General features: G+C 56.6%; 1 protein-coding gene across 1 annotated transcript; it reads right to left on the reverse strand.

The window, feature by feature from the left end:
- Window positions 1-27685, reverse strand: TSPAN14 (tetraspanin 14; the record flags this gene model as incomplete). The annotated part of the gene is made up of 8 exons (XM_081105202.1): window positions 1-1628; window positions 2628-2747; window positions 4320-4364; window positions 5587-5712; window positions 8177-8347; window positions 9915-10061; window positions 11662-11712; window positions 27605-27685. The coding sequence occupies 8 exons, from the start codon at window positions 27683-27685 to the stop codon at window positions 1557-1559; spliced, it is 813 nt and encodes a 270-aa protein (XP_080961328.1). The 3' UTR covers window positions 1-1556.

The raw sequence follows: 27685 nt of genomic DNA on the forward strand, positions 1-27685 counted from the left end.
ATAAAGATATATTCCATAAAAGAGCTTGGCAGTCAAAGAAAGCTTCACACATCCCAAACGCATTCTTCTTCCCCTAGTCTACAGGAAAAATTGTAAAAAAAAAAAAAAAAAGGGGGGGGGGACATTTTAACAGTATCATCAACAAACACCCACCAGCTACGCCACAGCAGCACGCGCACCCGGCCAGGCGGTGGAGGCGGCACCCAGTCGCTGCACAAGGACAGAACTGGTACCCGACCCAGAGGAGCAGGAGCCCGAGCCGCAGCTGCCCGCCGTCCCTAGGGCTCTGCACACACGGCGACTTCATATCCAAGAGCAGGCCCAGAGCAGCCCTGACAGGAGGGGCGGGCGCGGTGGCCACAGGTATCCCGGTTGGGGAGAAAGGAGTCACCTCAAAAGTTAGCATCAGAATGTCCCGAGCCTCTCCCCAGCTGCAGCCGGGGTGGGCACAGAGGCCTGGCCCGAGCTCTCTGCAGGGAGCGGCAGTGCCAGGCTGGCCAGCGAGCGGCCTCAGCGTGTGGCCTGAGGAGCCCGGGCGAAGCCCCCTGACCTCGCAGTGGAAGAGTCATATTCAAGTTCCAGGTGACAGTTTCAGTAGCACCAAGACCAGAAGACAGTGCGGCCGAGCGAGCGGGGAGGGCAGTGGGTGCGGCTGGGCGCACCTGGGCCGTGGGGATGGAGAGGAGCAGCTGGCGGGGCGGGGCGGGGCGGGGCTGGTTCTGGAGACACTCACAGGAACTAGAAGGGATGGCTTCAGTCCCAGACACAGTAAGGCTGCTCGGAGGAGAAGGCCCGAGGAATGCAGATGGCGTGAGAACATTCTTGCCCCCATAAATAAACTATTTACACGCTTTACGAAAAGGAGAGCCAGTCTCAGAGAAGAGCCCGTCTCAGTCCCTCGTGCCTCCAGGGCGTCAGCCGCCAGGTCGGGTACCAGTCCTGTCCTTGCGATGCAGGGGAGATGGAGCAGCACTCGGCGGCCGGGAGGGAGGGCAGCAGCCAGGCTCACCGCACCGCTCAGGCTTCCTGCGCTTGGACACGGCTGAGGGTCCTGCAGACCCACCAGCCTCCGAGGTGCACCTGTCACCCCATCCCGTTACAGGCAGCGCCCTCTGCTGCGGGGAGAAGCCCTATCCATGCCTGCTGGTCCCCTAACCAAGTCCCACTCACAGAGGACGCGGCTGCCCGCCAGGCCAGCACCGATGTCGCGAGTGGTGAGGGGCCAGGGCGCCTGCAGACACCGGGCTCCAGGAGGCCCGGTCAACCCTCCTGGCAGCCCCAGGAGCCGGTCCCTCGGTCGCCACCCCCACCTAAAGACTATTCTGTCTCTGGGCCGACCCCCGCAGGGAGCCCGGTCACAAGTTCCTTCTGTTCAGAGGGTGAAGATGAGGCCCTAGGTCTTCAGCACCAGCAAGCAGGGTCAGAGGTCACGCACGCTGATGCTGAAGACGGTGCTGGCTCTGGCGGGGCGGCCGCTTCGCTGCCTCTGGACGTGAAGTGGACATGAAGGGCTCTGGCCTCCACGTGGCTCAGCTCTGCTCACTCCCCGCTGCTCCTCAGAAGTGGTGGCCGGCCTTCACGGCCTCGATGTCTGAGATCAGGGTCTTCGCCAGGAAGATGCCGAATATCTGAAACCAAGGCCGGCAGAGGCAGCAGCGTCAGCGTGGGACCAAGGGGGGAGGGCCCCGTGGGCAGGGCGAGGCGGGTGCCGCAGCCACGGCCACTCCTGCCCAGGCACCGAGGACGCAGCAAGAGTACCCGCGGGGCATGTGGCAACGCAAGACCAGCCCACCAGTGAAAGTGAGCCCTGGGCCCGTGGCTGCACCCCTGGGCCCTGAAGGGGCGAACAGCAGCACCACAGAGGCAAAGGGACACACCTATGCCCGGGGCTACAGTAAGAAAAAACAGGCTCCCCCTGACTGGTTCCGATTCCCAGATAATACCTCCTGAACGTTTCCGTAAACCCGACTTCCCCAGAAAGCCCAGGCGCCCCGATCCGACTGCGGGTCTCTGAGGCTGACCTCCGGGCCGGACAGACAGGTGGGAAGACTGACGTTTTTCCACCGACTGTGACCCTGGTCACCTCAGAAGTTCTAGTTTTTATCCTCCCCTTTAAATTCTTGTGATTTGTATTTGATGAGCCGGTCCCTCTATACTGATTCCTTTGCCCACTTTTCAAGTACATTTTGTCTTTCCTTTTCTGGATGCTTCTGTCTCCCAGCCTTCCGCTGAGATCACACGCCTCGCTGCTGAGGGAGGGAGGAGTGTGTGGGAGGCGGCTGGCGGCCCCAGGCCCCCTCAGTCACCCGCCTCAAGGCCAGGCCAGAGCCAAACGCTTTCTAAAAGGTGCGTTTCTGCACCTAACAGCAGCGGCAGCCCCAGAGGCTGGTCCCAGAGGCTGGTCCCAGAGGCTGCCAGGGCTGTGGCTGTCGCCCAAGCTCTGGGCACGCAGGGAAACCCGCTTTCTCTGACTCCCTGAATTCCTGACTTTCTGCTGCCAGTTCTCCCATCAGACCCTCGCCAGGCTGCTCACCCCACTCTCACTGCCCCCTGGTCACCACCACCTTCCCACCTGTGGAATCTGGGTCAACGGAACAGGTGCAGCCGCGAGGGACAGCAGGACAGACCTGGAGCAGGGAGATGGCGATGAAGACGCCGGCCACGATGTAGATATTCCGCGGCAGCCAGCCCTCCAGCGCTGGGATGCAGCCTTTCGTGAAGATGAACTCGTCCCACTTGCTCTTCAGCTGCAGGAAGATAGCACAGTCCCCTGAGCCCAGGACCCGGACGTCCCCACCCGGCACAGGGCCCCTCGGGGGGCAGGCAGCGGTGCCCAGGGCAGACAGAGCCCCAGGAGGAATGTGGACTTGGGCAGTGTGTGTGTCAATAACCTGCCTAGCCAAGGCCATGACCTTTAACCCCTTCCTTTGGGCTTCCACAGTTAAAGACCAACCTGTGCAGCCCCCCACAAGCCCACGCCTGAGAAAGGGGGGGGGGGGGCTCGCATGCTTGGAGAGGAAGCTGTGTCTTTAGAAAGAAACTGGGAGAAGGGGGTTCAAGGGCTTCCGAGTCAGAGGCGTTGGCTAGAGAAGGGACAGTGGCTTCTCCGAGGGTACCCCTCAGTCCCAATCAAGTGGCTCCAGCAGCCGGAGACGCAGGGACAGGCACAGCCCTGGAGTCCATCTTAAAACCAAGATTGTCCCTGATTCTGACTGTGCTGGTCTCAAGCCCTAATGGAGGCTCGGCAAGCACACGGGGATCTCAGCAGAGCATGCACACCCCGCCCCTACATGTCCCCACTCGCCCTCCCTCACCCTGCACCCCCTCCTCATGCAGCAAGCAGCCCTGCCCTCACCCATCAGCCTCCACTGTGGCAACACTGATGAACATTCACTCATTTTCGTGGTGTCAGGGGCCGAACTGTGTCCCCCTACAGTTCATGTTAAAGTCCTAACTCTCAGAATGGGACTGTAGTTGGAGAGGGTGTGTAAAGAGGCGGATCTACTAAAATGAAGTCACTGGAGAGGGTCCTAATCCAATACGGCTGTGTCCTAAAGAAGCAGACTTCAGGACACCAAGACACAGAGGGAAGACCAGGTGAGGACTCGGGGAGGAGCAGACGGCCTCAGAAGACACAGCCCTTGGTCTTGGACCTCTAACCGCCACGGCCCTGAGAAAATCAATGTGCTGTGGAAGCCACGGGAGTCTGCGGTGCTGTGTTCTGGCAGCCCAAGCACCTAACTCCAGTGGCACCTAACGCCACTGAATTCCTAACTGGAAGCCGCTGTCGGTACAGGCCCGTCTCTGTGAAGGGGAGGTCAGTGCAGAAGGGTTGAGGCTCTCGAACCGGAGTGCAAGCCCCAGTACCCATGGCCAACAGGGCCGCCACTCCCGTCACCAAGGCCACCGCAGCAAGGGCTGGCGTGGGACTCACTTCCTTACGGCCAGGCGCACACGCCCTGCGGCCTGCAGAAAGCCCCGAGGACTGACCCGCCTCCAGCTCCTGCAGCTGCATCCTGAACCCCTAAATAACACACACCCTGGGGCCCCAAGAAATCTCTTTTGAAATGTAGTCTTTGTCCCCGAACTTTTGTTTGCTCTCTTTCCACTAATGTAGCAACTGCGAGGTTATGTGACGACAGCTCACGGGGCTTGAAATCACAGCCACGCTGCCCCGGGAGCCCCGCCGCCCCTCAGGGCACGTGTGCTGGCCACCGCGCCCCTCTCCCTTGTCCTCCCTCTCCAATTGCACCTGCTACGTCAGGAAGCTGCACCACGGGGAGCAAACCAGAAGGACGCACAGTCATCTGGGCTCTCACCTGAGTCCTGACATCATAGCCACACTGTGTGTTCAACACTTTTTGCTGCAAGAAAAGCAGAAAACATCGGTCATTCTTGTTCCCTTGAGAAGCTAGTGGTAGAGGCTCTGGAAGAGTCACAGCCACGCACAGCAAGTCCCGTATACATCCCAGCATGGCTGCCGTCCTCCGACTCAGCTGCCGACCAGCCTTTCCTGCTGGGACGGGCGGGCCAACTTCCCGTGGGAAGGGCTAGAGTCCCAGCCGAGGGCAAACTACGGCCCGCGGGCCGGATCCGGCCCGTTTGAAATGAATAAAACTAAAAAAAAAAAGACCGTACCCTTTTATGTAATGATGTTTACTTTGAATTTATATTAGTTCACACAAACACTCCATCCATGCTTTTGTTCTGGCCCTCCGGTCCAGTTTAAGAACCCATTGTGGCCCTCGAGTCAAAAAGTTTGCCCACCCCTGGGCTAGACGGTACGCACCCTGGCTCCCCTGTGGCAGGCGTGCACTGTGGCCACGTGGCACGAAAGCAGCCGGTGCCAACATAAAGGCGACGGGCGCCACTACAGCTCAATCGAACTTGGAGTATGGACACTGACGTTTGAATTTCATACAATTTTCACGTGTCACAGAATATTATCCTTTTTAAATTTTTCAACCATTTATAAGTGGCGGAATCATTCTTGGCTTGAAGGTCACACAAAAGCAGGCGGCAGGCCAGGCCTGCCCACCGGTCAGCTCGCCCCTCCCTGCGCTGGGAACCTGGCCCTTCGGCAGGGAGGATGTGCGGCGGCCAGCCCTGGAGCCGCACCAGGCCCGTGGTGACAACCATGCTCTGTGAAGGGCTCAGTCCCGCTCAGGCTCAGCCTGGCAGACACTCCCTGCTCCTTCCCAGGTTTCTGACACCCAAGGGCTGGGCATGAAAGCAGGTGAATAAGGAGCAACAGAGCAGAATGCTCTGCCACCCAGGTGGCACGTACCCTCTGCGCCTGTGGGCTTTATCTAAGAACTGAACGGCTTTACCGGAGAACTGAGCGTTCTCTCTGTAGAGGGAGAGGGAAGAGGGCGGACCCGGTTGGATACACTCAGAACATCGTGCCCAGGCACCCAGGTCAGAGCCTTCAGGGAGAACAATACTGGTTTTCTCCTGTTTCACCCAGAACCCTGGAGCCAGGGTGGGCATGCAGGAAAGTTCCGGAATTTATCCGTGCACAGAGGGCGAGCCTGGCACTCGTCCATCTGCAGGGAAGCCGCAGCCCAGAGCACGCAGCCCACTCACCGCGGGGTCCGGCACGCAGCAGGAGAAGGGCACGCCGCACTTCTCGCGGCTGTAGCTGGCACCGCTGCAGTTGAAGTAGACGTTGAGGTCCCAGTCTTCGGGGCCGTACGCCCCGCAGCACTGGTTCTGCAGCACAAAGACAGGCCATGAGGGCTCCGGGCCGGGGCTGTGGCCGCCAGCACAGGGTCGGTCTCAGCAACGCGGGGCTGAGTGCGCCTCTACCGGTCACACCGAGGGCCAGCCCCCGGACGTCACCGGCGCAGAGATGCTGAGCGCCAGGCCAGGCGGCCCTTCGCGAAGGAAACGGCGGCCACACGCTGGATCCCACAGGCTGGCTCCATGTGCCCCGCCGTGGCCCAGCGCAGAGAGGCCCAGCCCCGGTGCCCCCTCCACCTCAGGCGTTCCCTCCCTTCCCACCTCGGCCCAGAGCAGGCGTCTCGCTGTCCTCGGAGGCGCCTCTGCACCTGGTGTGTCCTCCTCCTCCAAGGGAACACCTCGTGGGCGGGATGTCCCCTCCCCAAGAAATTCCCACGCTGGCCCCCTACTCCCACAGGAAGAGCTACGTCTGGGTGAATGGGACACACCCCTGCCACCCCGCTATCTGGGGCAGCTACCAAGAGAACCCCGTCTGTCTGAGAGTGTAAAACCAACCCCGCGGGAAGCAGGACCATCCGGGAGCAGCCCCGTCCCCACACCTGCCCGGCAGCTGCTGCGGGTGTGGCCACGGCAGGGGTGGCCGTGGCCGTGACCACAGCTCACACACCCCCCGGCTTCTGGGTTCTTACTCGTAAGGTAAAGCCCACCTTCCCACCCCCACGTCCGTGACTCCAGCTGCTCTAACGATCACGTGATATTCACCGGGAGGAGGTTCCCTGATTCACTGAAAACCTCAGGGACATTCTATTTTGAAAAGGAAAGGAAGACAATGGAGAAACGACCATGTTTCAGGCCAGTGGGGGAGGAGCCACCAGCTCGATGCCACTGAGCGTGAAAAGGAAGAGAGGGGAGGGGGCGCGGCGCTGGCGGGAGGCGCGGTGAGGGACCTCGGGGAGTGGCTGGGATGATCCTGTCAAGGCAGCCGTGGCAGCAGTTGCCCTTCGGGCTTCGCTTGCTGCCCAAGGACAAGAAGAAGAAGAAGATGCGGGAAAGTCGGCCAGGAAGCAAAGGCCCAGTGAGCTACGCTGGGCGAGGCCAAGAGGAAGACGTGGCCCAAAGGCAAAGTCTGGGTCAATTAATATCCCAGTTTGTCTGACAGAGCAACACAGGACAGACTCTGCAAGGAAGCTCCCAACTCCCAGCGTGTGCCCCGGCCGCTGTCGCTGCGACGGAGAACGCGGCTCCGTGGCCAGGGCTGCCCTGCGGGAGCGCCTAGTTCAGGGCTCAGTGAACCTGGTTCCAAGCGCAGAGCTCAGTCATTTACACCAGAAACGCCAGGGTGGGGAGGCCCCGCTGCTGGTGAAGATGCAGGAACAACAGGTCCCACAGCTGTACGTTTTTATCAACAAAACTTTATTAAATTTAAACAAAGAAAAGAAAATGGCCGGCCCTGGCTGGTTCGGCTCAGTGGATAGAGCGTCGGCCTGTGGACTGAAGGGTCCCGGGTTCGATTCCAGTCAAGGGCATGTGCCTTGGTTGCGGGCACATCCCCAGTGGGGGGTGTGCAGGAGGCAGCTGATCGATGTTTCTCTCTCATCAATGTTTCTAACTCTCTAACCCTCTCCCTTCCTCTCTGTAAAAAATCAATAAAAAAATATATTTAAAAAAAGAAAAAAGAAAATGGCCGGGGCAAGGTGACTCCACAGACTAACACAGGTCACCTTGCGCAACACAGGAAGGCTCTCTGGTCATGTGACCGGGGTTTGGCGATATCCCGAGATCCGTGAAATAAGGGTAAACAAGTTTAGATAAATACTAAGAGCAGATCATAGTTATTTTTAATGCTTCCTAACTCGTTTTCTTCCCAGAACTAATGTGTTCCATACAAAACGTGCCTGAGAAGTAGGTTTTCTGGCAGAGCACAGACCACACGGGAGCCCCGCAGAGGCCGGCGAGGCGGGGAGTGGTCCGGTCCCAGCCTCCAGTGCACCGCCCGGGGCGCAGAGGCCAGTGGGGGAAAGGCCGGGCCTGGGGTGGCTGAGGCAATCCCCCGGGACCTGTTCCAGGTCGCATTCCTCTCCATCGGAGGCAGCTTCCTCCAGGCAGCTCTGCCTCTCAAACAGGAAGGGGAAAAGGTCCCTGGAAGGGGACGGGAACAGCCTGACAGTGAGTCACCTCTCTGGGGAGAAGCCCTGGCCCTCGGTACCCACAGTGCCCAGGGGACTGCAGCCACCTGCGTGGCCAGGGATCGAGAGGTCTGGCTCCTGGGGGAGGGTGGCCACGGGGACCGCTGAACTTGCCTGCCCAAACCAGAGGGGAGAGGGCACACGGAGAGCCAGCCTGGACTGCCCGGCAACCATGAGCAGGCAGAGCTGAGGACCGGCGGTGAGGCGGCCCTCCAGGCCCCGCTCCAGGCTCCCCCAGCCTGACTCCTGAGCAGCACACAGATGCATGCCCGGAAAGCACGGCCCGCAGGGCGCCGCAGCGGACTTACGGCTTTCTGAAGGGAGTCGATGAGGTTCTGCAGGTCAATGTCGTCCCGGTAGGATTTGATGTTGCTCTCGAAGAACTCGCGGAACCGGTCCCTCACCCAGTCCTGGAACAAGAAGGCCAGCACAGCCACGGCCAGCTCGAGGAAGAAGATGAGCACGATGGTGCCGCAGAACTGGGGACCAGACGAGAGCGGGAGTCACCACCCTGCACCTCGGCCAGACCCACCCGCCTGCCCAGAGACCCTCATCACTAGCTCATGCCTCCCCACACCACGGCACTGCTGGCTGGAGAGCGACATGGGAGGAACTGTGAGAAAGCTCCCAGCCACTGTGTCAGCATTTCCTCTGAAGGAAGCCGAGGCTCACACAGGCACACAGGTTGCCTGAGGGTACAGAACTCGCACAGGACAGTGAGTTTCCTGGCAGGGCTCTGCGCAGCTTGGTTGGGGGTAGATGACAGTCCACTGCACAAAGCCATGGCCAGAAGCACAGCAGCCCCTGTCCACAGTGGCGGTGACATTCTGGAAGGGCCCACACAGCTGTAGGTCCACATGCCTCCCTCCCACCTGTTCACTGGCCTCACTGCAGCCTAGGACAGAGGGTATCACGCATGCATGCACTCACATACACACATGCACACAGGCCTTCCAAAATGGAATCTCCAGTCACACAGAAGCAAGATACAAAACATAATGCTTTTAAGAAAGAAAAAAAAATTAGCCCTAGCCGGCTTGGCTCAGTGGGTAGAGCGTCAGCCTACGGACTGAGGGGCTATGGGTTTGATTCTGGTCAAGGGCATTATGCCTGGACTGCAGGCTCGATCCCCAGTAGGGGGCGTGCAGGAGGCAGCCAATCGATGATTCTCATCATTGATGTTTCTATCTCTCTCTCCCGCTCCCTTCCTCTCTGAAATCAGTAAAAATATATTTTAACAAAATTAGGAGCCCTGACTGGTTTGGCTCAGGAGATAGAGCGTCGGCCTGCGGACTCAAGGGTCCCAGGTTTGATTCCGGTCAAGGGCATGTACCTTGGTTGTGGGTGCATCCCCAGTAGGGAGTGTGCAGGAGGCAGCTGATCAATGTTTCTCTCTCATCGATATTTCTGACTCTCTATCCCTCTCCCTTCCTCTCTGTAAAAAAATCAATAAAATATATTTTTTTTAAAAATTAGGAAAAACCACACAAATTTTGCCTTTTACATTAAGCTCAGGAAAGAGGAAGCTTGATCTAATGAATTCAACAAATAATATGTTGTAAAACACAACTGTCGTTTCCCCATCAGGTGCTATTTAACGGAATGCATTTCAAAATGAAAGAGTATCTAAATATAAAACTAAACTCTTGGGGACTTGTTCCGCCAGCACATGGAATACACCCTGGAGGAGGGAAGTGATTTCCCAGTGTCACTAACAACATCTCCTGATCTCAGCCAGGAAGGGCAAAGGTGAGCAGCAAACAAACAATTCCTTTAGAACTCGGGGAGGAAGATAAAAGGCAAGAGAGGGGAGGGTGTGGGCAGCAGACTCCGTCCCCCGGGAGCTGAGAACAGAGGGGCCAGATGCTTTCTCCGGGGACGAGGAGCTTGCTCCGCGGATTGTTTCCTGAAATCGTACCATCTGGGGCGGCAGTGCACAAAGGGCCCAAGGAGGCTGTAAGAGCTGCGACCAGGGCGCCCAGATAAGGAAAAAGTCTGCCCAGGAGAACCCCCACGCGGCCCCTGCCCGCCCCTGGGGCCACTCACAAACTTGAGCAGGCAGATGTTCTCCCGCAGGGCCCCCACACAGCCAGCAAACCCCAGGGTGAACATGACCACGCCCACCATCAGCACCAGCACCACGGGGTCGATTCCATGCAGCCGGGTCACTTTGGTGAGGTCGGACAGCACCCCCTGAAAGAAGCAGAGAGCAGGGCAGGATCAGCCTCAAAGGGAGTCCCGGGCGTCGGGCCGGCGTGGAGGGCTGGGCTGTGTGCAGACCTGAATGAGGACAGGCTCCTGCCTTGCATGGCTCAATCATCTCATTAGCAAGCCGGGCGAGCGTGAGGCCCCTGCCTCCTGCCCTTGGAGGCCTCTCTGCCCAGCAGATCCCTGCCCACCTCAGCCCCCGGACCTTCACACACAGCTTTCCTGGTCTCCATCCAGGTGGGGCAAGGGGAGCCCTGAGGGGCCCTGGGACCTGTGGTCAGGGCATCCGGTGCCGGAGCCTCGCCCTGGCCTCCAGACATCTGGCAACTGACTGCACTCAACTGACGGAGAACCCATGATCCTGAGAGGACAGTGGCCTCGGTGTGAGCGCCCCCGTGGAAACAAGGCCAGGAGGCAGCTGCCCATGAAACTTTGTGGCAACGGTGGCACCAAACCTGCAGTGTCCAAATGGCAGTGCCGGCCACGTGTGCTACTGAGCACCTGAATGTGGCAGGGGAACTGAACAAATGAATTTCAATGTGCATTTCATTATAACTAACTTAAATATAAACAGTCACATTTGATTACTGGCAACCAAAAAGGACACAGCAATTCTATGGGATTCAAAGGAGGAAGGAGAAAACAGCAGCCAGACCAGGCCACCCAGGGGGAACTAGGCAGCTGGGCCTAAGCGCCAGGCTCTGCGGGTTGAGCTGCTGCTATTCCGGAGGTGGCCACACGGTGGCGCTATGGGCTATGACTTGCACCTGCTTCCAGGTCACTAGGACAAAGGGACAGTGCACCTGCCCTTTAGGGGTTCACAAGCCACCCTGTAGGTGTCCAAACCCAAAGGCGAGCCTTATCCAGTTCCTAAGGCAAGAAAGCCCTCCCATCCTCCCACCTCCTCCTTCTGGAGGCTCCACTGAAGAAAGAGCCCTGGGCCCGAGGCTCAAGGTGAAACATTAGTTCCCACTGTTCCCGGCCTGGCCAGCTGGGCCTTGTTCAGCCCTCACCACCTCCCCAGCACCCACCCACCCACAGAGCAAAAGGCGCACCGCCTCTAGTACCCTCCCCAGAGCTCCCACTGCCCTTTGTCCTGGATGGTAAGAGCCTGTCTCTCCTCACCTTCCTCCAGAGGCTGGGCAAGGAGGTGCACAGGGCACAGGACCTGCCCCTGCCCACGGGGCCCATAACAGAGCCCTGCTCCCTGGTTCAGAGCCTTTCTGGGGTGAGGACAGAGCTTCAGGAATAAACACACGGACCCTCCTGCTCCCAGAGGCACAGACCTGCCCCGGACACAGCTGCCAACCAGCCCAGGGCGACCTGGAGCTTCGGGAACGGGAAAGAGGGCTCCACACTCACAGAGCTCAATACCCGGCAGCCCAGCCCGGCCCCCAGCGACCCTAGAGCGGGGAAGCGGTTTTCTAAGTTCACTAACTGTTCCCAAGAACTGGCTCAGTCAAGATGAATGACTGCAAATCACGACCTGGCACAGAAACACCTGTCAGGGAGGAAGGGACCGTGAACGCTGAACCAACCTGGCTCTGGCTGTCCGATGCTCAGGGTCCTAGTGACAGCTACTTACCTTTTCGCTCCATGCCCACAGTCCGGCTCCGAGGAAGGCAACTCCAGCCAACTGAGCAAAGGGGGGGGGGGGGGGGGAGAAAGAGAGAGAGACAGAGTTAGGCTGGAAGCCAGCACCATGAACATGCTTCTCAGAGAAAGATTCACACGGCCAGCAGGAGAGGGACAATGGCTCATGTCCATCCTGGCGGATCAGGGCCGGCAGCCCCTGGGCCCCGCAGATGACAGGGTCTGGACCCCGGAACAAGGCACCAGGAAGGCTCTGGATGACCCACACCTACCTTCCCTGAGCATTTAAACAAACTCCTTCAGCCCCCCAGCTCCACTCGCAGGCAGGGGCCCCCAGAACACACTGCCCTGCCAAGATGCCGGAGTTCAGAGCCCGCAGGCCACGCCCGCTGTCCCCATTCCACAAGCACCCCATCTCAGTGAGGTCTGTGTCTACGACACCGGCAGGCCACGGCCGCTGTCCCCATTCCACAAGCACCCCATCTCAGTGCGGTCTGTGTCCACGACACCCGCAGGCCACGGCCACTGTCCCATTCCCCAAGCACCCCATCTCAGTGCGGTCTGTGTCCACGACACCCGCAGGCCACGGCCACTGTCCCATTCCCCAAGCACCCCATTTCAGTGCGGTCTGTGTCCACGACACCGGCAGGCCACGGCCACTGTCCCATTCCCCAAGCACCCCATCTCAGTGCGGTCTGTGTCTACGACACCGGCAGGCCACGGCCGCTGTCCCCATTCCACAAGCACCCCATCTCAGTGAGGTCTGTGTCTACGACACCGGCAGGCCATGGCCATTGTCCCCATTCCACAAGCACCCCATCTCAGTGCGGTCTGTGTCTACGACACCGGCAGGCCACGGCCGCTGTCCCCATTCCACAAGCACCCCATCTCAGTGCGGTCTGTGTCCACGACACCCGCAGGCCACGGCCACTGTCCCATTCCCCAAGCACCCCATCTCAGTGCGGTCTGTGTCTACGACACCGGCAGGCCACGGCCATTGTCCCCATTCCACAAGCACCCCATCTCAGTGCGGTCTGTGTCTACGACACCGGCAGGCCACGGCCATTGTCCCCATTCCACAAGCACCCCATTTCAGTGTGGTCTGTGTCTACGACACCCGCAGGCCACGGTCACTGTCCCATTCCACAAGCACCCCCATTTCAGTGTGGTCTGTGTCTACGACACCCGCAGGCCACGGTCACTGTTCCATTCCACAAGCACCCCATCTCAGTGCGGTCTGCGTCTACAACACCCGCAGGCCACGGCCACACCGACATCGCCCAGGTGCCTCCATAGGCTCCGTGTCGTGGAGACGCTGCACAGCCCTGCGCCGCCCCACCCCACCCCGCCTCAGGCCCAGGTCTCAGGCCTGGACAGACGCAAGCAGCTGCGAAGCCTGCCCCCGACCCCACCCCTGGGCACACGTGTGCTTGGGATATGCCGGGTCTTTCGTTACTAAATTAAAATAGGCCTGAGCTAAGCGACGTGCCCACCCCAGAAAAGCACAGGCCCCATCCCTGACCTGCCACCCGCAGGAACTCACTGGGGTTAGGCTGCCTCAAAGGCACCCCCCACCCCCCAAACACCACACAGATTCCTGAACCGGGAGGATTTTCCCACATGAAACAAACACCTCCTGGTCTGCATATCATCAGCCTCCTGTTTCACTCCCTGACACCGTGCAGGCACTCGCTGCCATTTATCAGGTCCTCGTGGGAAACAGCAGAGCCGGTGTCTCCACGGCTCTCACCTCTCCCACATGGATTCTCCAGCTTCAGGACGTCCCTGCCTATGCAGCCCACCGCCAGCCTGCAGATGGGAAGAGAAGAACCTGGCAAGAAAGCCCTGGGCGTTCTTACCCTCTTCTGCAGCCAATTTCAGAAAACGTGGGCATGCCCACTATTCGGAGGGAACTTCTGAGGGCTGACTTCTCACTGCTGGTTCCCTCACAGCCTGTGGACCCCAAGTGAAGAAGCCCTGGGGGGACCGATCCCTCGATTTCACCAAGGGGAACACGGGCCAAGCAGAATGCCAACCGGGGGGGGCGGGGGGGGGGGCACAACCTCCTCCTCTCCCCAGTGCCCCAGGTGGTAAGCGAGCCTGAAGGTGAGCCGTCACTGCCCACTGGATCCTGGAGGCTTCCTTCCCACCATCCCTGAGTCCTGGCTGTCTCACTTCCTCTTCAAAGCCGGAAGTGGAGGCTTTCTTCTGGGCTCATCTGGTCTCCGAAGAGCTGGTCATTCCCTTCTCCACAGACCACTCAGCTTTGGGCACGAGGCACACATTCACAGGCGTCCTTGTCCACACACCCTGTCACTGCTCCCCCCCTCCTCCCCTCCTCCCCCACCTCCCCCTCCTCAGAGCTCTCCAAATGCTGGGAGCCTCACACTCAGGCCTACCCCACCCCCGAGCTCTCTCGACAGTTCACAGGCTTTCGATCCCATCTACACTGCACACTGCTGACCACACGCCCGTCTCCAGCCACAGCTGCTCCAAGTCAAACACTCAGCATCTACTTGACTCGTCACCTGAGCGATCGAAGGACTCTTCAATCTGCACGTGCCCCCAACTGGAGCCTTGCCCCCCCCACCCAGTTCCTCCCCAACTCTGCCCTCATTACATTATGGCACCTACTCACTCACTTAAGACAGAAAGCCTTGACCGCATGCTTGATGCCTCTCTTTCCCTCCAACTCCAAGTTCCCCCTACCAGACCCTCTGCTGGTTCTCCCTCCAAACCTCGTGGCCAGTTCTCCTCCTGCCCCTGCTGCCACCTGTCCATGTCCACCCCCTCGGCGCCTCCTCACAGGTCCCCAAGCAACTGCAATGATCTTTTAAAAACAACGCACACACGACTCCATACCCTGCAATGACTTCCTTGAACTCTTAGAATAAAATTCAAACTCCTCACCACAGCCCACAAGGACCAACACGGCCAGGCTGTGGCCCACCCTCTACCATCACCTCCTACCCATCTCCCCTCCCCAGCCCCACTCCAGGCCACGCTGGCACCGGTACCAGTTCTGAACGCAGCAAACGCAGCCTGTCTCACAGCCGTGACACCGTTCCCTTGGCCTAGAACAGCGATGGCGAACCTATGACACGCGTGTCAGAGGTGACACGCGAACTCATTTTTTTGGTTGATGTTTCTTTGTTAAATGGCATTTAAATAAGTAAAATAAATATCAAAAATATAAATCTTTGTTTTACTATGGTTGCAAATATCAAAAAATTTCTATATGTGACACGGCACCAGAGTTAAGTTAGGGTTTTTCAAAATGCTGACACGCCGAGCTCAAAAGGTTCGCCATCGCTGGCCTAGAATGTCCTTCCTCCCTCTCCCTTCCTGGCTCCGTCCCTCCGTTCATTCCAGGCTCTTCACAGTCCACTCCTCAGGTGCCTCCTTTCCTGTCCCAGGTGGACAAGCCCCCACCTTCATCCTGACCACCTCCCGTGCCTGCTTTTCCTCCGGCCGTCAGCCAAGGCCACACGAGCTACCTGTCCAGTGTCTCTCCCGTTTAAGCTCTCTGAGGGCAGAGAGGTTTTCGGTCTTGTTCCGGGTTGTACCCCAACAACTTGGCGAGGACTTGGCCCTTGTAGGTATAGAGCAGGCGTGAGCGCGTGAGTCGCCAGAGCCCCCAGACGGAGCAGCCCTGCCCGTGGTCCTGCCTGCTCGCCTCCCAGCGCTCTCCCGGGTCTCAGTCCAAATGCACTCAAAGCAAGAGCGGGCCAAGCAAAGGCCAGGCTGGCCAGGTCCAAGGCCAGGCCCCCCACGGGGACATTCGGGTCAGAGCAGGATAGGCCTGGAGGCTGTCATCCCAACCCCCTCCAGTGGCCCCAGCAAGCATCCCAGCCCACCAAGCTGCACTCCACGGCAGCGCGCCCACTGCCTGGCACCATGAGGGACGGTGAGGAAAGCCCACCCCCTATCACCCCTCACTGGGCCCCGGTGAGCTGCCTGCTCCCCGCCACTGGGCACAGCTCTCTTCTCACACGGGCTGCGCTCCCAGACAAAGGGCTTGCGCTTCCTTCCTTCTCTAAAGGAAGGACTCAAGTTAACTTGCACCAGGAAAGACAGGAACCAGAGGTCACATGTCAAGACCTTGGGTTTAATGATGCTGATCCGGCAGAAAGTCTGGGCCCAGCACTTATTTTAGAGACGAGTTGACTGAGGATCAGACAGGGGAAGTGGCCTGTCTGGAAGCTCACAGGGCAGCCCTGTGACCGGCAGCCAGGACCGCCAGCATCACCCGGTTCGCCGTGAACTCTTGCACCGACCATCGGTGGGGCTGGGCCATCCTCACTGGGAGACGTTCAGCCGGCCGCCCGGCTTCAGAGTAGCCTTCCTAGTCTCTCTTCTAAACCCTGATGCAGTTCCTCCCAGAGAATGAGGCCCAGTTGCCCCCAGCCCGAAGGGAGGCCGCGGGGACGTCACCGCAGTGGCACGGTGGCAGTAGCACCAGCCTTCCCTGAGCACCAGGCCCCGTGTTAATCACTGAACACCCCGAAGAGGCCCTTCCATACCCATCACACGAGCACTGTTACCCCCATTTTTCAAACAGGAAAACGGATATATAGGACAACTTGGTTATTTGTCCAAAGTCACCTGGCTGGCTGGTGGCCAGGAGATAAGACCAAACCTGAGTTCCTGACCTCCCTTATCTCCCTGGCCAGGAGGAGGGGCCGGTCAAGGGGCCAGAGGTGAGGACGTTTCTCAGAAGGGGCTTCTGAGCTGTGCGACTCTAAAACCAAGGCCCCCCACTGTCCGCCAGGTGGTGGGGATCGCTGAGTCCCAACCAGGGCAGGTGGCCTCCTGGGAGGGAGAGGGGGTGCCCCTGTAAAGATCCCGCATCAGCCTTCCCACCCCAGACAAAGGAGCCTGGGAAGGAAGGCGGAGGATGGTCCCGCCCTGCCTGGTCATGGGGCTGCACAGAACCCCTCTCCCGTGAGCGAGCTGCGGGGCTTTACCCCAGAGGTTCCCACCCCGGCCGGGCCTGCTGGACGGCAGGAGGTCCCGAAACCACGAAACCCCGTGTGTCGAAACAGCCCCTCTCCACTGGCAGTTTAGTGGCCAGGCTCCTTGCGAAATGTCATTCCAGTGTGTGAACATACTTAGGCCACTCCTGTGGGCCCAGAGGGCTTTGCTCAACACGCTGGAGACAACCCGCCAGCAGTAGCGCAACACCTCGGGCTGCCCCGTGGCCTCTGGCGGGAAGCTGACACTCACAGAGCCCTTCCCTTCCCCTGGGCCGCCTGGGGGAGCCTCGAGAAAACCAGAAGCATCCCCAAGAAAGAGAAGGCTGGATGAACAAGCACAGCACAGGGCAGGGGTCCTGGCTCCGCCCTCCGCCCTCCGCCCTGCAGCTTCCTAGAGACAGGACCTGCGTGGGGACCTGCGGGAGTTGGAGGACCTCCCTAGGCCCGTTTCCCTCCCTGGGTCACAGGAGGCGGTAGGACTGAGGGACGTGTCATAGGCGATGTACTTAAGCCTCCTGGGGGGACAGAGCACAGGCATGGAGGGGCAGACTCCACCAGCATGGGCTGGACGGGAACACTACTTGCCGCGCCCTCCCGCCCCACCCCCGCCAGGAAAACTCCCCGCACTAGGTCCTAAGATAAGGACCTTCCTTCCAGGCATCTGTTTCTTAGGTCTCTGGAGACAGCAGCACATCAGAGTTGAGGGGAACAGCCTTCTGGGGGCTTTCCAAGGCGGACAGGAGAGACTGATGGGAAGGAAAGGGTGGGGAGAGGCTAGCACGGTCACCTCTGTCCCTGACTCCCCGTGACCTTGAGCAGCCACCCCTGCCTTGGGCCTCAGTTCGCCAATCCGCAAATTCCAGCGGCGGCAACCAGTGATCGCCGACTGGCCAGTGGTCGCCAACAGCATACGCACCTCCTGCTGTCTAAACTCTGTCACCCCAAATCGTGCAGGTGGAGCCCATGGCTCTGGCAGCTACAGATGGGGAACCCTGACTCAGGCCCGGGGACTTGGGAGAACACCAGACATGCTCGTGGGCACTTGAAAAGCCAACAATCAAATACTGGCCAGAAAGGACGCCAGAGAGGCGGGCCCACACCTGGCCTGGCCCAGAGACCCAGTGGGCTGGGGGGAACACCAGGGTGTCTGCGGGGTCAGGAGGCCTTGCCCTCAGGACTGTGGCCACTCTGAACCCTACACAGAGCAGGGAACGTTCCTTTCAAAATGGTCCCACATTAAAATAGTCCAAACCAAGCCACTTCCCAGCGGGACTCTGGAAGCCGGAAGGGACGCGGGGGCCCAGCTTCCTCCCTGGGGAGAAAGAAGCAGGGCCAGGCCAGGACGGTGCCTCGCACAGGGTCACCCGGCGGCCTTCCTCCCGCCGGAAGGGTGGTGCTGGGCAAGCAGCGCCTGTGCCCTGCCCAGCACAGCCCGAGAAGCAGGACTCCCCAGCGTTCGGACAGAGGAGCTTCTACAGACGCCTCTGCCTTCCCTGATAACAGAGCCCACCGCCTCCAAGCCCCGCCCAGGAATCTGGCTGCGTCAAAGCCTTTGAAAGGAAGGAAGGAAGGAGGGCAGGCTTATCTAGGGGAGGTGACAAACAGCTCCTCAAGCAACTGAGAGGAGGAACCCCCACCCAGACCCCCCCCCCCCCCGAGCCCCTGCCATCACTAGCACAGCTCAGTGCCCCACAGCGGGCGGAAAAGCAAGATTCTGAGCCAGGGTCCACACTTGTATGAGCCAGGGAGTGAACACTTGCAGCTTTGCCTATTGTTTCAAGTCCTCAGCTCCGCCGTGGGAGCAGGAACGCGGCCACAGATGAAACGCAAACGCACGGGCAGGGCTGTGTCCCAGAGAAGCTGTGTGCGCACAGCAGGCCGAGAGCCAGGTGTGTCCTGCCCTCGGCTATCACACTGACACCATCTGGAGCTGGAGACAAAACAGGATTTCCTTTGGCTCGGACACGTGAGCCCCGGGAGCATCCCCCATTCAGGTCCACAACCCTGGTATGTCTTCCCATCACTCCAACCCGACTTCATAGCCCAAAACTGTAAATAACACAAATGGTACATTTCCACAACAGAACGTTACACAACGATGAACATGAATGCTGTAACTACACACAATGGCATGAATGAAGCTTACACACAATAGTTAATAAAAGGAGGCAGACTAAAAGGATATAATACTGGTAAGGAAGTGCTATGCATGGAATTGGATGTTTGTGGTGATCCCACTTCAAATCCACAAGTTGAAGCCCTAACCACTGGGATGCATTTGGAGGTGGGGGTTTGGGGAAGTGATTAGGGCTAGAGGAGGTCAGAGGGTGAGGCCTCCATGACTAGTGTCCCGTAGGAGGAAGAGGAACCAGAGCACTCTCTCTGACATGTGAGGACACAGCCAGAAGACAGCCGTCTGCAAGCCAGGAAAAGAGTTCTCACCAGATGTGCCCACGCTGGCACCCTCACCTCAGACCTGCAGCCTCCAGAACTGTGAGAAAATAAGTTCCTGTTAGGGCAACCTGCCTCGGGTACCCTGTTATGTCAGCCCAAGCTGAAAAAGACAAGAAGAATACTTAGGTGGACGAGCTGTACACAGCATCTAGTCAAAGTTATTAGCGAGGCAAAAAGGGGGGTGGGGGGATGTGACCTATAATAAGGGGCGGGGGAGGGGGGACCAGTAACTAGAAAAAGACAAGTATGACAGGAAATTGAATTAGCAAAGATTCTAAAACAGATATGGTAAATAGCCTCAGGGATTTAAAGGAAAAAATAAAGAGAATGAAGAGAGAAATATATATATATATATATATATATATATATATATATAGATATATAGATATATATAGATATATATATATATCTATAAAAGCCTAAGCAACAGTCCGTTCGAAGGTCCAACCAGTAGCTATGACACGCACTGACCACCAGGGGACAGACACTCAACACAGGAGCTGCCAAGCTGCGGTGACTTGGCAGCTGCGGTTCTCAGATGATGCACCTAGAACAAGAGAGGAGGGAGCCCGATTCCGGGGTGCATCACCCAAGAACCGCCCTCTCACAATCCGGTACCCCTCAGGGGATGTTGGAGAGCCGGTTCCTGACCGATCCCCACAGGCCAGGTCAAGGGATCCCACCTGTGCACGAATCTGTGCACCGGGCCTCTAGTAGAAAATATAAAAAAAGACCCAAATGAAACTATTAGAAATAGAATAAAGCCCAGCCAGTGTGGCTCAGTTGGTTGAGCATCACCCCATGCATCAGGAGGTCACCAGCTGGATCCTGGTCAGGGCATAAACCAGCCGGGGGCAAACTATGGCCCACGGGCCGGATCTGGCCCGTTTGAAATGAATAAAACTATTGAAAAAAAAGACCATACCCTTTTATGTAATGATGTTTACTTTGAATTTATATTAGTTCACACAAACACTCCATCCATGCTTTTGTTCTGGCCCTCCGGTCCAGTTTAAGAACCCATTGTGGCCCTCGAGTCAAAAAGTTTGCCCACCCCTGGCATATACCCAGGGTGCAGGCTCAATCCCAGTAGAGGGCATACAGGAGGAAGCTGATCAATGATTCTCTTTCATCATTGATGTTTCTATCTCTCTCTCCCATCTCCTTACCTCTCCCTGGAAAAAAGAAAGAAAGAGAATAAAGTCAAACTCTTGAAGTGAGCCAGAGGAGAAAAGAAGAGACACATTACATACAGAGTATGTATGCATATTTTAACCACTGAAATGAAAATAGATCAAAATGGGATGCAGGAAGCATATACATAAAATACTTATACCAGGGAAAAAAGATTTATAATCAATGACTGAATCTTCTACCTTAGATGCTAGAAAAACAGCAAAATAATTCCAAAGTAGAAGGAGATAATAAAAATAAGAGAATCAATAAAAAAAATTTATTTCAAAAGAAATCAATGAAGTTGAAAAAGAAAAAACAGAGAAAAACCTACAGAAGTCAGATCCCCGAGTCAAACCTGCTTTACAGAGGCAGGAGGCGGGTGGGCGGCTGCCTGCAGAAGGGGGGCCGGCTGCCGAGGGCACAGGACAGCTTCTGAAGTGGGGGACATGTTTTCTGTCTTCACTGGGTGATGATGGTGGTTCCATGGGCGCCCAGTTGTCAACGCATCCACCTGTACACTTGAAATGGCTAAATGTTATTGTCTCATTTACACCTCAACAGGGGTGTTATTTTCAAAAAGCATTTCTGGGGGGAAAAGGTACAAACAAGATGGGAATGAGACTCCCACGCAGAAGACAAGTCGCTCCAGCAGCTGGGGCCGGGCTGAGTTGAGTAGGTGCTGGCAGAGATGCTGAGTCACACGCACTCCAGTCACAGACCTGAGACTACCTGTGAGCCAGAACGGTCACAGGTGCCCGGCGCAGAGCAGTGCACCTCAACACCCCCCCGCCCCCCGCCCGGGGATCAGCCTCTGGGCGCCCAGGCCCTGCAGGCCAGCGCCACAGGCAGCAAGTAGCCAGGAGAGCCTCCGATTAAGTGACCCCTGACTTGACCTCTGCCTTGGCAAGCGTTGGAGAAACACGCACACCTGTGTGATTAGCTGATCTCTTTCTTAGGAACTGGGACAGCCCTTCTGGAGAAGCAATTTGGACTATATAAACATGTCAGGCCCTCGGAACAACGAACACACCTTCTGACCCGTTTAATCTCCCTCCCGGGACTCGACTCCAGCAAGTCATCCCTGTCCTCCCCCACACGGAAGAATCTGTATTACACAAAACCAACCACTGCGTCCTTATCTGGGATCGTAAAAGCAATGGAAACAACCTAAATGCCCAATACGGGAATTTCCAAAAGTACACTCAGGAAAACTGCAGCCACCTGGATGAGCTGCGCGCGGGGATGTGCGCATGAAAGCGCAGGCCTCAAGGCTGCGAGGACGGGCCCCGGAGGACCCTGGTGATGAGGCAGGAGAGCGGAGCTCGAGGAGGGAGTACGATGCAGCTGGGGTGTCTCGTGCAGAGTTTCCATGCAATTGCAAACGTTTATGAAATAAAACTTGAAGAGAAAACGAAACCACTTCTCAGCAGTGAAAATGAAAAGATGCTAAACACAAAAAAACACTAGCCTTTCGCGGCTTTCTGACAGCATCAGTTACCCAGAGATGGAAGGGGAGGAACATCTGCACTCGGACCTGGGGCTCTAACATTACACGGGGTCCAGCTCACACGCGGGCAATTCTGTCAGCCCAGCGTAGGAGGTACTGACTGCCCCCCTCGTGGGAGAAGGAGCGCGATAAAGGCCGCAGGAAGAGAAGAAGGCTCTCCACTCACAAAGATGCTGTGACTTTGCCTCTGGGGGAGGGGTGCGGGGGGGGGGGGGGACAGGGGGCGACCACATATCCTGGTCTGCCTGGGACAGTCCTGGCGACACCTGTTGTTTCGGCAAAATTCTTAACTTCTCTTAGCAAGGTCACCCCAGGTTTCCCAGTTTGGGCCATAAATTACATGTACGACACCATACTCACGGGAGGCACCTGTCACGGTGAAGGGAGGCGCCTCTCACTCAGCAACAGGCTGCACCTGGGCTCAGAGGCTGACCCTGCACTCTGTAAGTCACCGAGCAGCAACAGCAGGGACCCTGCTCTCTGGACAGGGCACCGTCTGTGCTCACGAGGGGCTCAGCTCTTCACTTTGACCCAGTCCTCCTCTGCGGTAGATGCAGGCAAGGCCTTCACCCGACCCCGTGCCAATTAACCTCAGTGTGTGCGGTGGGAAGCAATCCTGGCTCTGCAGACGCCATCTGATGACCCCTATACAGGACTCACTCCGGGGACGGGGAATGCGAAGTTCTCTGGGGAGCCAGTGAGCAAAGGGCCGCCCACCACCCCTCCCGGCCCACCTGCCTCCCTTCCTCTGCAAGTCCAGGGAGAGTGTAAGCACTTTTAACTGTGGTAAGTGGGCGTAATATCAAATTGCCATTTTTAAGTGTACAGCTTGGTGGGACTCGGCATATTCAAAGGGTTATGCCACCACCACCACCATCCACAGAACTTTTTTTTAAATATATTTTTATTGATTTCAGGAGAGAGAGAGAGAGAGAGAGAGAGAGAGAGAGAGAGGAACATTAATTATGAGAATCATTGAATGGCTGCCTTCTGCACACCCCTTACTGGGGATGGAGCCAGCAACCCAGGCATGTGCCCTTGACCGGAATCGAACCCAGGACCCTTCAGTCTGCTCTACCCACTGAGCCAAACCAGCTAGGGCCACAGAATTTTTTATCTGGCAAAATTGACACCCTGCCCATTGAACAATAACTTCCCCATTCTCCCCTCCCCCACTCCCTGGCAACCATCATTCTACTTTCTGTTTCTATGAATTTGACTGCTCTGGGTACATCACATAAATGGAACCATACAGTATCTGTTCTTGTGTGGCTGAGTATTGCACTTACCACAGCGTCCTCAAGGTTCATCCACGCTGTGGCAGGTGGCAGGACTGCCTTCCTTTTTAAGGCTGAATAATATTCCACTGCATCCTAGACCCCATTTCATTTATCCATTCATCTGGCAGTTGATACCTGGGTTGTTTCTACCTTTGGCTATTATGAATAACACTGCTATGAACATGGATGTGCAAATATCACTACAGATCCTGCTCTCAATTCTTCTGGGTATATGCCCAGAAGTGCATTGCTGGATCCTATGGTAGTTTTATTTTTTAACTTTTCGAGGAACCACCACACTATTTTCCATAGCAGCTGCACCATTTTACAGTCGCATGAACAGTGCACAAGGGTTCCGATTTCTCCACAACCCTCCCAACATCTGTCAGGTTCGGTTCTTTCCGTAATAGCCATCCTCATGGGTTTAAAGTGGTATCTCTGTGGTTTTGATTTGCATTTCCCCAAGTCAAAGTGAGATTTTGCGCTAGAAACAGGTCTAACACAAACAAATAATGATTACAATGATTTTTTTAAAATGTAAGAAATGCTAGTGCCTTCAAAATGCTATGCTGGCTGGGAGCGCTGTTTCCTGACACACCTGTGATCAGAACCCATGAAGCCCCGCCCCGTGCAGTTCAGAACAGACACAGACACGCGCATCCGTGTTTCTCACCCAGGATCACCATTCCCGGCCTCTTGGAAACCATCTGTCCCTAAACTGGAGGGAGAGAAGCTTAAGAAAACTGCTAGTGTTACAGGTGTTTGTTACAAAGACTGTGGCTGTGAAAATAATGCGGAAGGGGACAAACTGCTGAATGAAACCTGTGCTGGTTCCAGCACCTGGAAGTGGTCACAGCAACAGCTGGCTGCCCTCTGCATACTCCACCCGGCCTGCAGAGCCCGGGCAGTCCCCGCTCCCCCACTCACTGTTATCTCGTCCAAACAAACCCAACACTATAAAAACTCTCTGTGCAAAAACAGTCTATCTGTGCTTGGCTTCAGAATATCCGGAGGCGGGTGTGGGGGGTAGAAACGACACAAGATTGGATGAGTTGGTAATTTTTGGAGCTAGGGAAGTGATGGCGAACCTTTTGAGCTCGGAGTGTCAGCATTTTGAAAAACCCTAACTTAACTCTGGTGCCGTGTCACATACAGAAATTTTTTGATACTTGCAACCATAGTAAAACAAAGACTTATATTTTTGATATTTATTTTATATATTTAAATGCCATTTAACAAAGAAAAATCAACCAAAAAAATGAGTTCGCGTGTCACCTCTGACACGTGTGTCATAGGTTCGCCATCACTGAGCTAGGGTATGGGAACATGGGCGTCCATTATTCTCTTTTTAAAAAAGAGAACTGCTCTGAGGAGGTGGGAGCTTTGCATATCAGGTTAGACCAGCCGTGGGCAAACTACGGCCCCGCCGGAACCGGCCAGTTTGAAATGAATGAAACTATTGAAAAAAAAGACCGTACCCTTTTATGTAATGATGTTTACTTTGAATTTATATTAGTTCACACAAACACTCCATCCATGCTTTTGTTCCAGCCCTCCGGTCCAGTTTAAGAACCCATTGTGGCCCTAGAGTCAAAAAGTTTGCCCACCCCTGGGTTAGACACTCTGAGCAGCCCGTGGGCAAGTGGCAGGTAGGTGAGATCAGTATTTCATAATGAAAACACGAAGCTTAGAAGGTCACTAGTTCTGGAGAGTCCAGACTGGCCCCACGCGGGTCCCTGAGGGCTCTGCAGCCCAATTCTCAGGTCTCACCCAGACTCCCAGCTCCTGGGCAGATGAAGACAACAAATCACCACCAAGAACTCGGCAGGGAAGGGCCAGGCAGCCTCCCCAGCCAGGGGCCTGGCATCCCTCCTCCCCTCCCCCACCCCCCAAATCTCCCCACCATGCTCTCCCAGGCCTCACTTTCCTGACTGTTCCTTTTTGTCCCTTCCTGTTCTGCCCCAGTGCACACTAACTGAAAAATGATTAACTCTCGACCATGCGCACTGCCAACTCTGCAAAACGCCCAGCAAGCTGCAGCAGCCTTCAGCCACCAGACAGATGGCCACAATTCTGGATTCAGGAGCTCCACCACTTGAGTCTGGTGCTGCAAAGGTACTATCAGGCAAGTGAGCACAGCTCCCCAAGAGCAAGGAATCTGTTCTGAAAAGCCTCTGATGACACGGGGACATCAGGACCCTGAGCCACGGCAGCACTGGGAGAGGTTCCCTCCAGCTGCACAAATCAGGATGAGAATCCGAGGTCAGGGCACAAGGCCAGGGAGCACAGCCGGCGGGATGATGACAGCTGGATGTACAAGTGGCCAAAGTGGGAGGCTGCCAGCCTGGCAGGTGGCTCTCCGCCATACAGCGGGCAGGGGCTCCCAGGCCCGGAGCAGTGCAGGTCTGGAAGCCACACATCTCGAGGATGGGACAGCCAGTCCCCCCATGAGGAAGGGCCCCGAGATGTGTCTACTCAGGAACCACGTCCAATGCCGGGCCCTGCCCGACATCAGGGCAATGATGACGTTGGTCAAAGTTGTCTGAGCTTAGGAAAGACCTGGGTGAACGCCCGGCCACTGAATTCCACCCTATTTCTCCAGGACAGAAACCCCCGCAACTTTGAGATACATCGTCAGGAGGAGATGCTGTACAATCAAGGGTGGAGGCCGGAGAAGTGTTGGTCAAGTCTGCCTTGCTCTCAAGAGTTTCAGACCTAACAGCTGTGGACGGTGACATATGGTCACCAGACACTGCGGTGATCACTTCATGAGGTATATGAATGTTGAGTCACTGTACACCTGAAATTAATACGATATTGAGTGTCAACTACAATTAAAAATAAGTTTAAGGAAGTCAGCTGGTATGGAGGGGGAAAAAAAATTCCAATCCAAACAGGAAATGCCAAAATCCACCGTGGAGGTGAAAGGTGGCACCGTGGCCGTGCCTCTGTCCTTCCTTCTCCATCTGCCCACAGACACTGGTCAGCAATACCTGCTTCTGGTGTTACAAGCCTCTTCGTGATCGCGCCCTCGCCCTCCTGCACAGCGGGATCCATGACTGTGTCTCTCGACCAATCCCACTGGCATCACGCCTGCGCTGTATCTTCCTTAACCCCTGGACCACCTCCGGCCTGTGCCCAATTGTCCTGCTCCCCTTCTAGGCAAGAGTCCTTGAGAGATATGTCCTAAGTCACCGTCTCCATTTCCTCATGTCCCACTGGCTCCTTGGACAACTCCAGGTGGGTGTCAGCCCCCGCAGAGCAAAAAGCAGCTCTGGTCAAGGCCACCAACAACCCCCACCTTGTCAAAGCTAACGTTAACTTTATGTCCTCTTCCTATTCCACCCCCGGGGGGACAGCTCATTGCTCCTTCCTACTTGAAAGGCTCCCTCTCCGGGCTGCACATCACAAAACCTCTTCTTCCTTTTACCTCGGGCCACTCACACACAGCCAGCGATGGAGTGGACTTACCACCAAACCCTGCCTCCGCATCCCAGGGCTCAACAGCCAGACCTCCCTTCAGTCAACAGGATTCATCCTCATCTGTTCCACCGCTTCCTGAGATGGGGGTTTAGACTCCAGAATGGTCACTAAGACATGAGAGTGACATCTCTATATGCCTGGCTAAGAGACCATTCAGGCCCTCCTGCCCCAAAATTCCACCTCAGAACATGGTCCCACATCCACCCCCTCACTCTGCAGGATCATTCCAAAATCAGAGCACGCCATCCAGCTTACAACCTACCGAGAGGCACTACAGAAAGTAGAACATAATTCCATCCTCACTGAGAACTGGATGGTCCTGCCTGACCCGGCTCCTTCGTGCCTCTGTCCTCACCTGTCTCCTCTCCTCTGTACTCGCTCAGCTCCAGCCACGTGGCCTTCTCTTCGTACCTGGTATACGCCACGCTCATTCCTGCCACGCTCATTCCTGCCTCAGGCCCTGGAGCTTTCTCCCCCAGATCCCCACGTGGCTGCCTCGTCACCCATATCCAGGTCTCAGTCCACAGGTCCCCTCCCCGGGATGACCTTTTCCCAGCACCCAGTCAAGGAGCGTTTCCCTCCCCGCTCCACTGCTCGGGAGCTAATACCGCTTTCGGTTAAACACGGCGCCACAGGGCAGTGCGTTATTGCCCTTGCCCAGTCTTCACTTCCAGAGCGAGAACAGGAACTGGCCCACAGGCTGACGCACACAAAACACCTTGCCCGGATGCCTCCCGGGGGCACTCCTGGGGCAGGGAGGGGGGTGACAAATACCTGGGCCAGAGCCCCACGCCATCCTGAACCCCCCAGGCTGGGGTAGCCTGGTATTCAATCACCAGAATACCTGGACCACTCAGTCTGGTTTTCAATCACCTGAGCCTTCCCCATCACAGCACGTAAGGGTCTATTTTATAACTTGTTGCTAGAGCAAGGCTCATCAACCCTGCCCACCGTTCCATGCAGAGTCTCAGAGGGCCTGGCAAACCCAAAGTACGTGAAGAATCATGATTTACTAGTGAAGCACGAAGCAAGGGAAGGCGGCCGCTCTCATCCACTCACCCAGAAGACGATGTTGTAACTGAAGAGCAGGTACTTGTACCAGCAGCTGACCTCAGCGTTGGAGTATCTATAATAGTGCAT

The sequence above is a fragment of the Myotis nattereri genome, assembly GCF_964212035.1.
Source record: "Myotis nattereri genome assembly, chromosome: 13".
Lineage (NCBI taxonomy): Eukaryota > Metazoa > Chordata > Mammalia > Chiroptera > Vespertilionidae > Myotis > Myotis nattereri.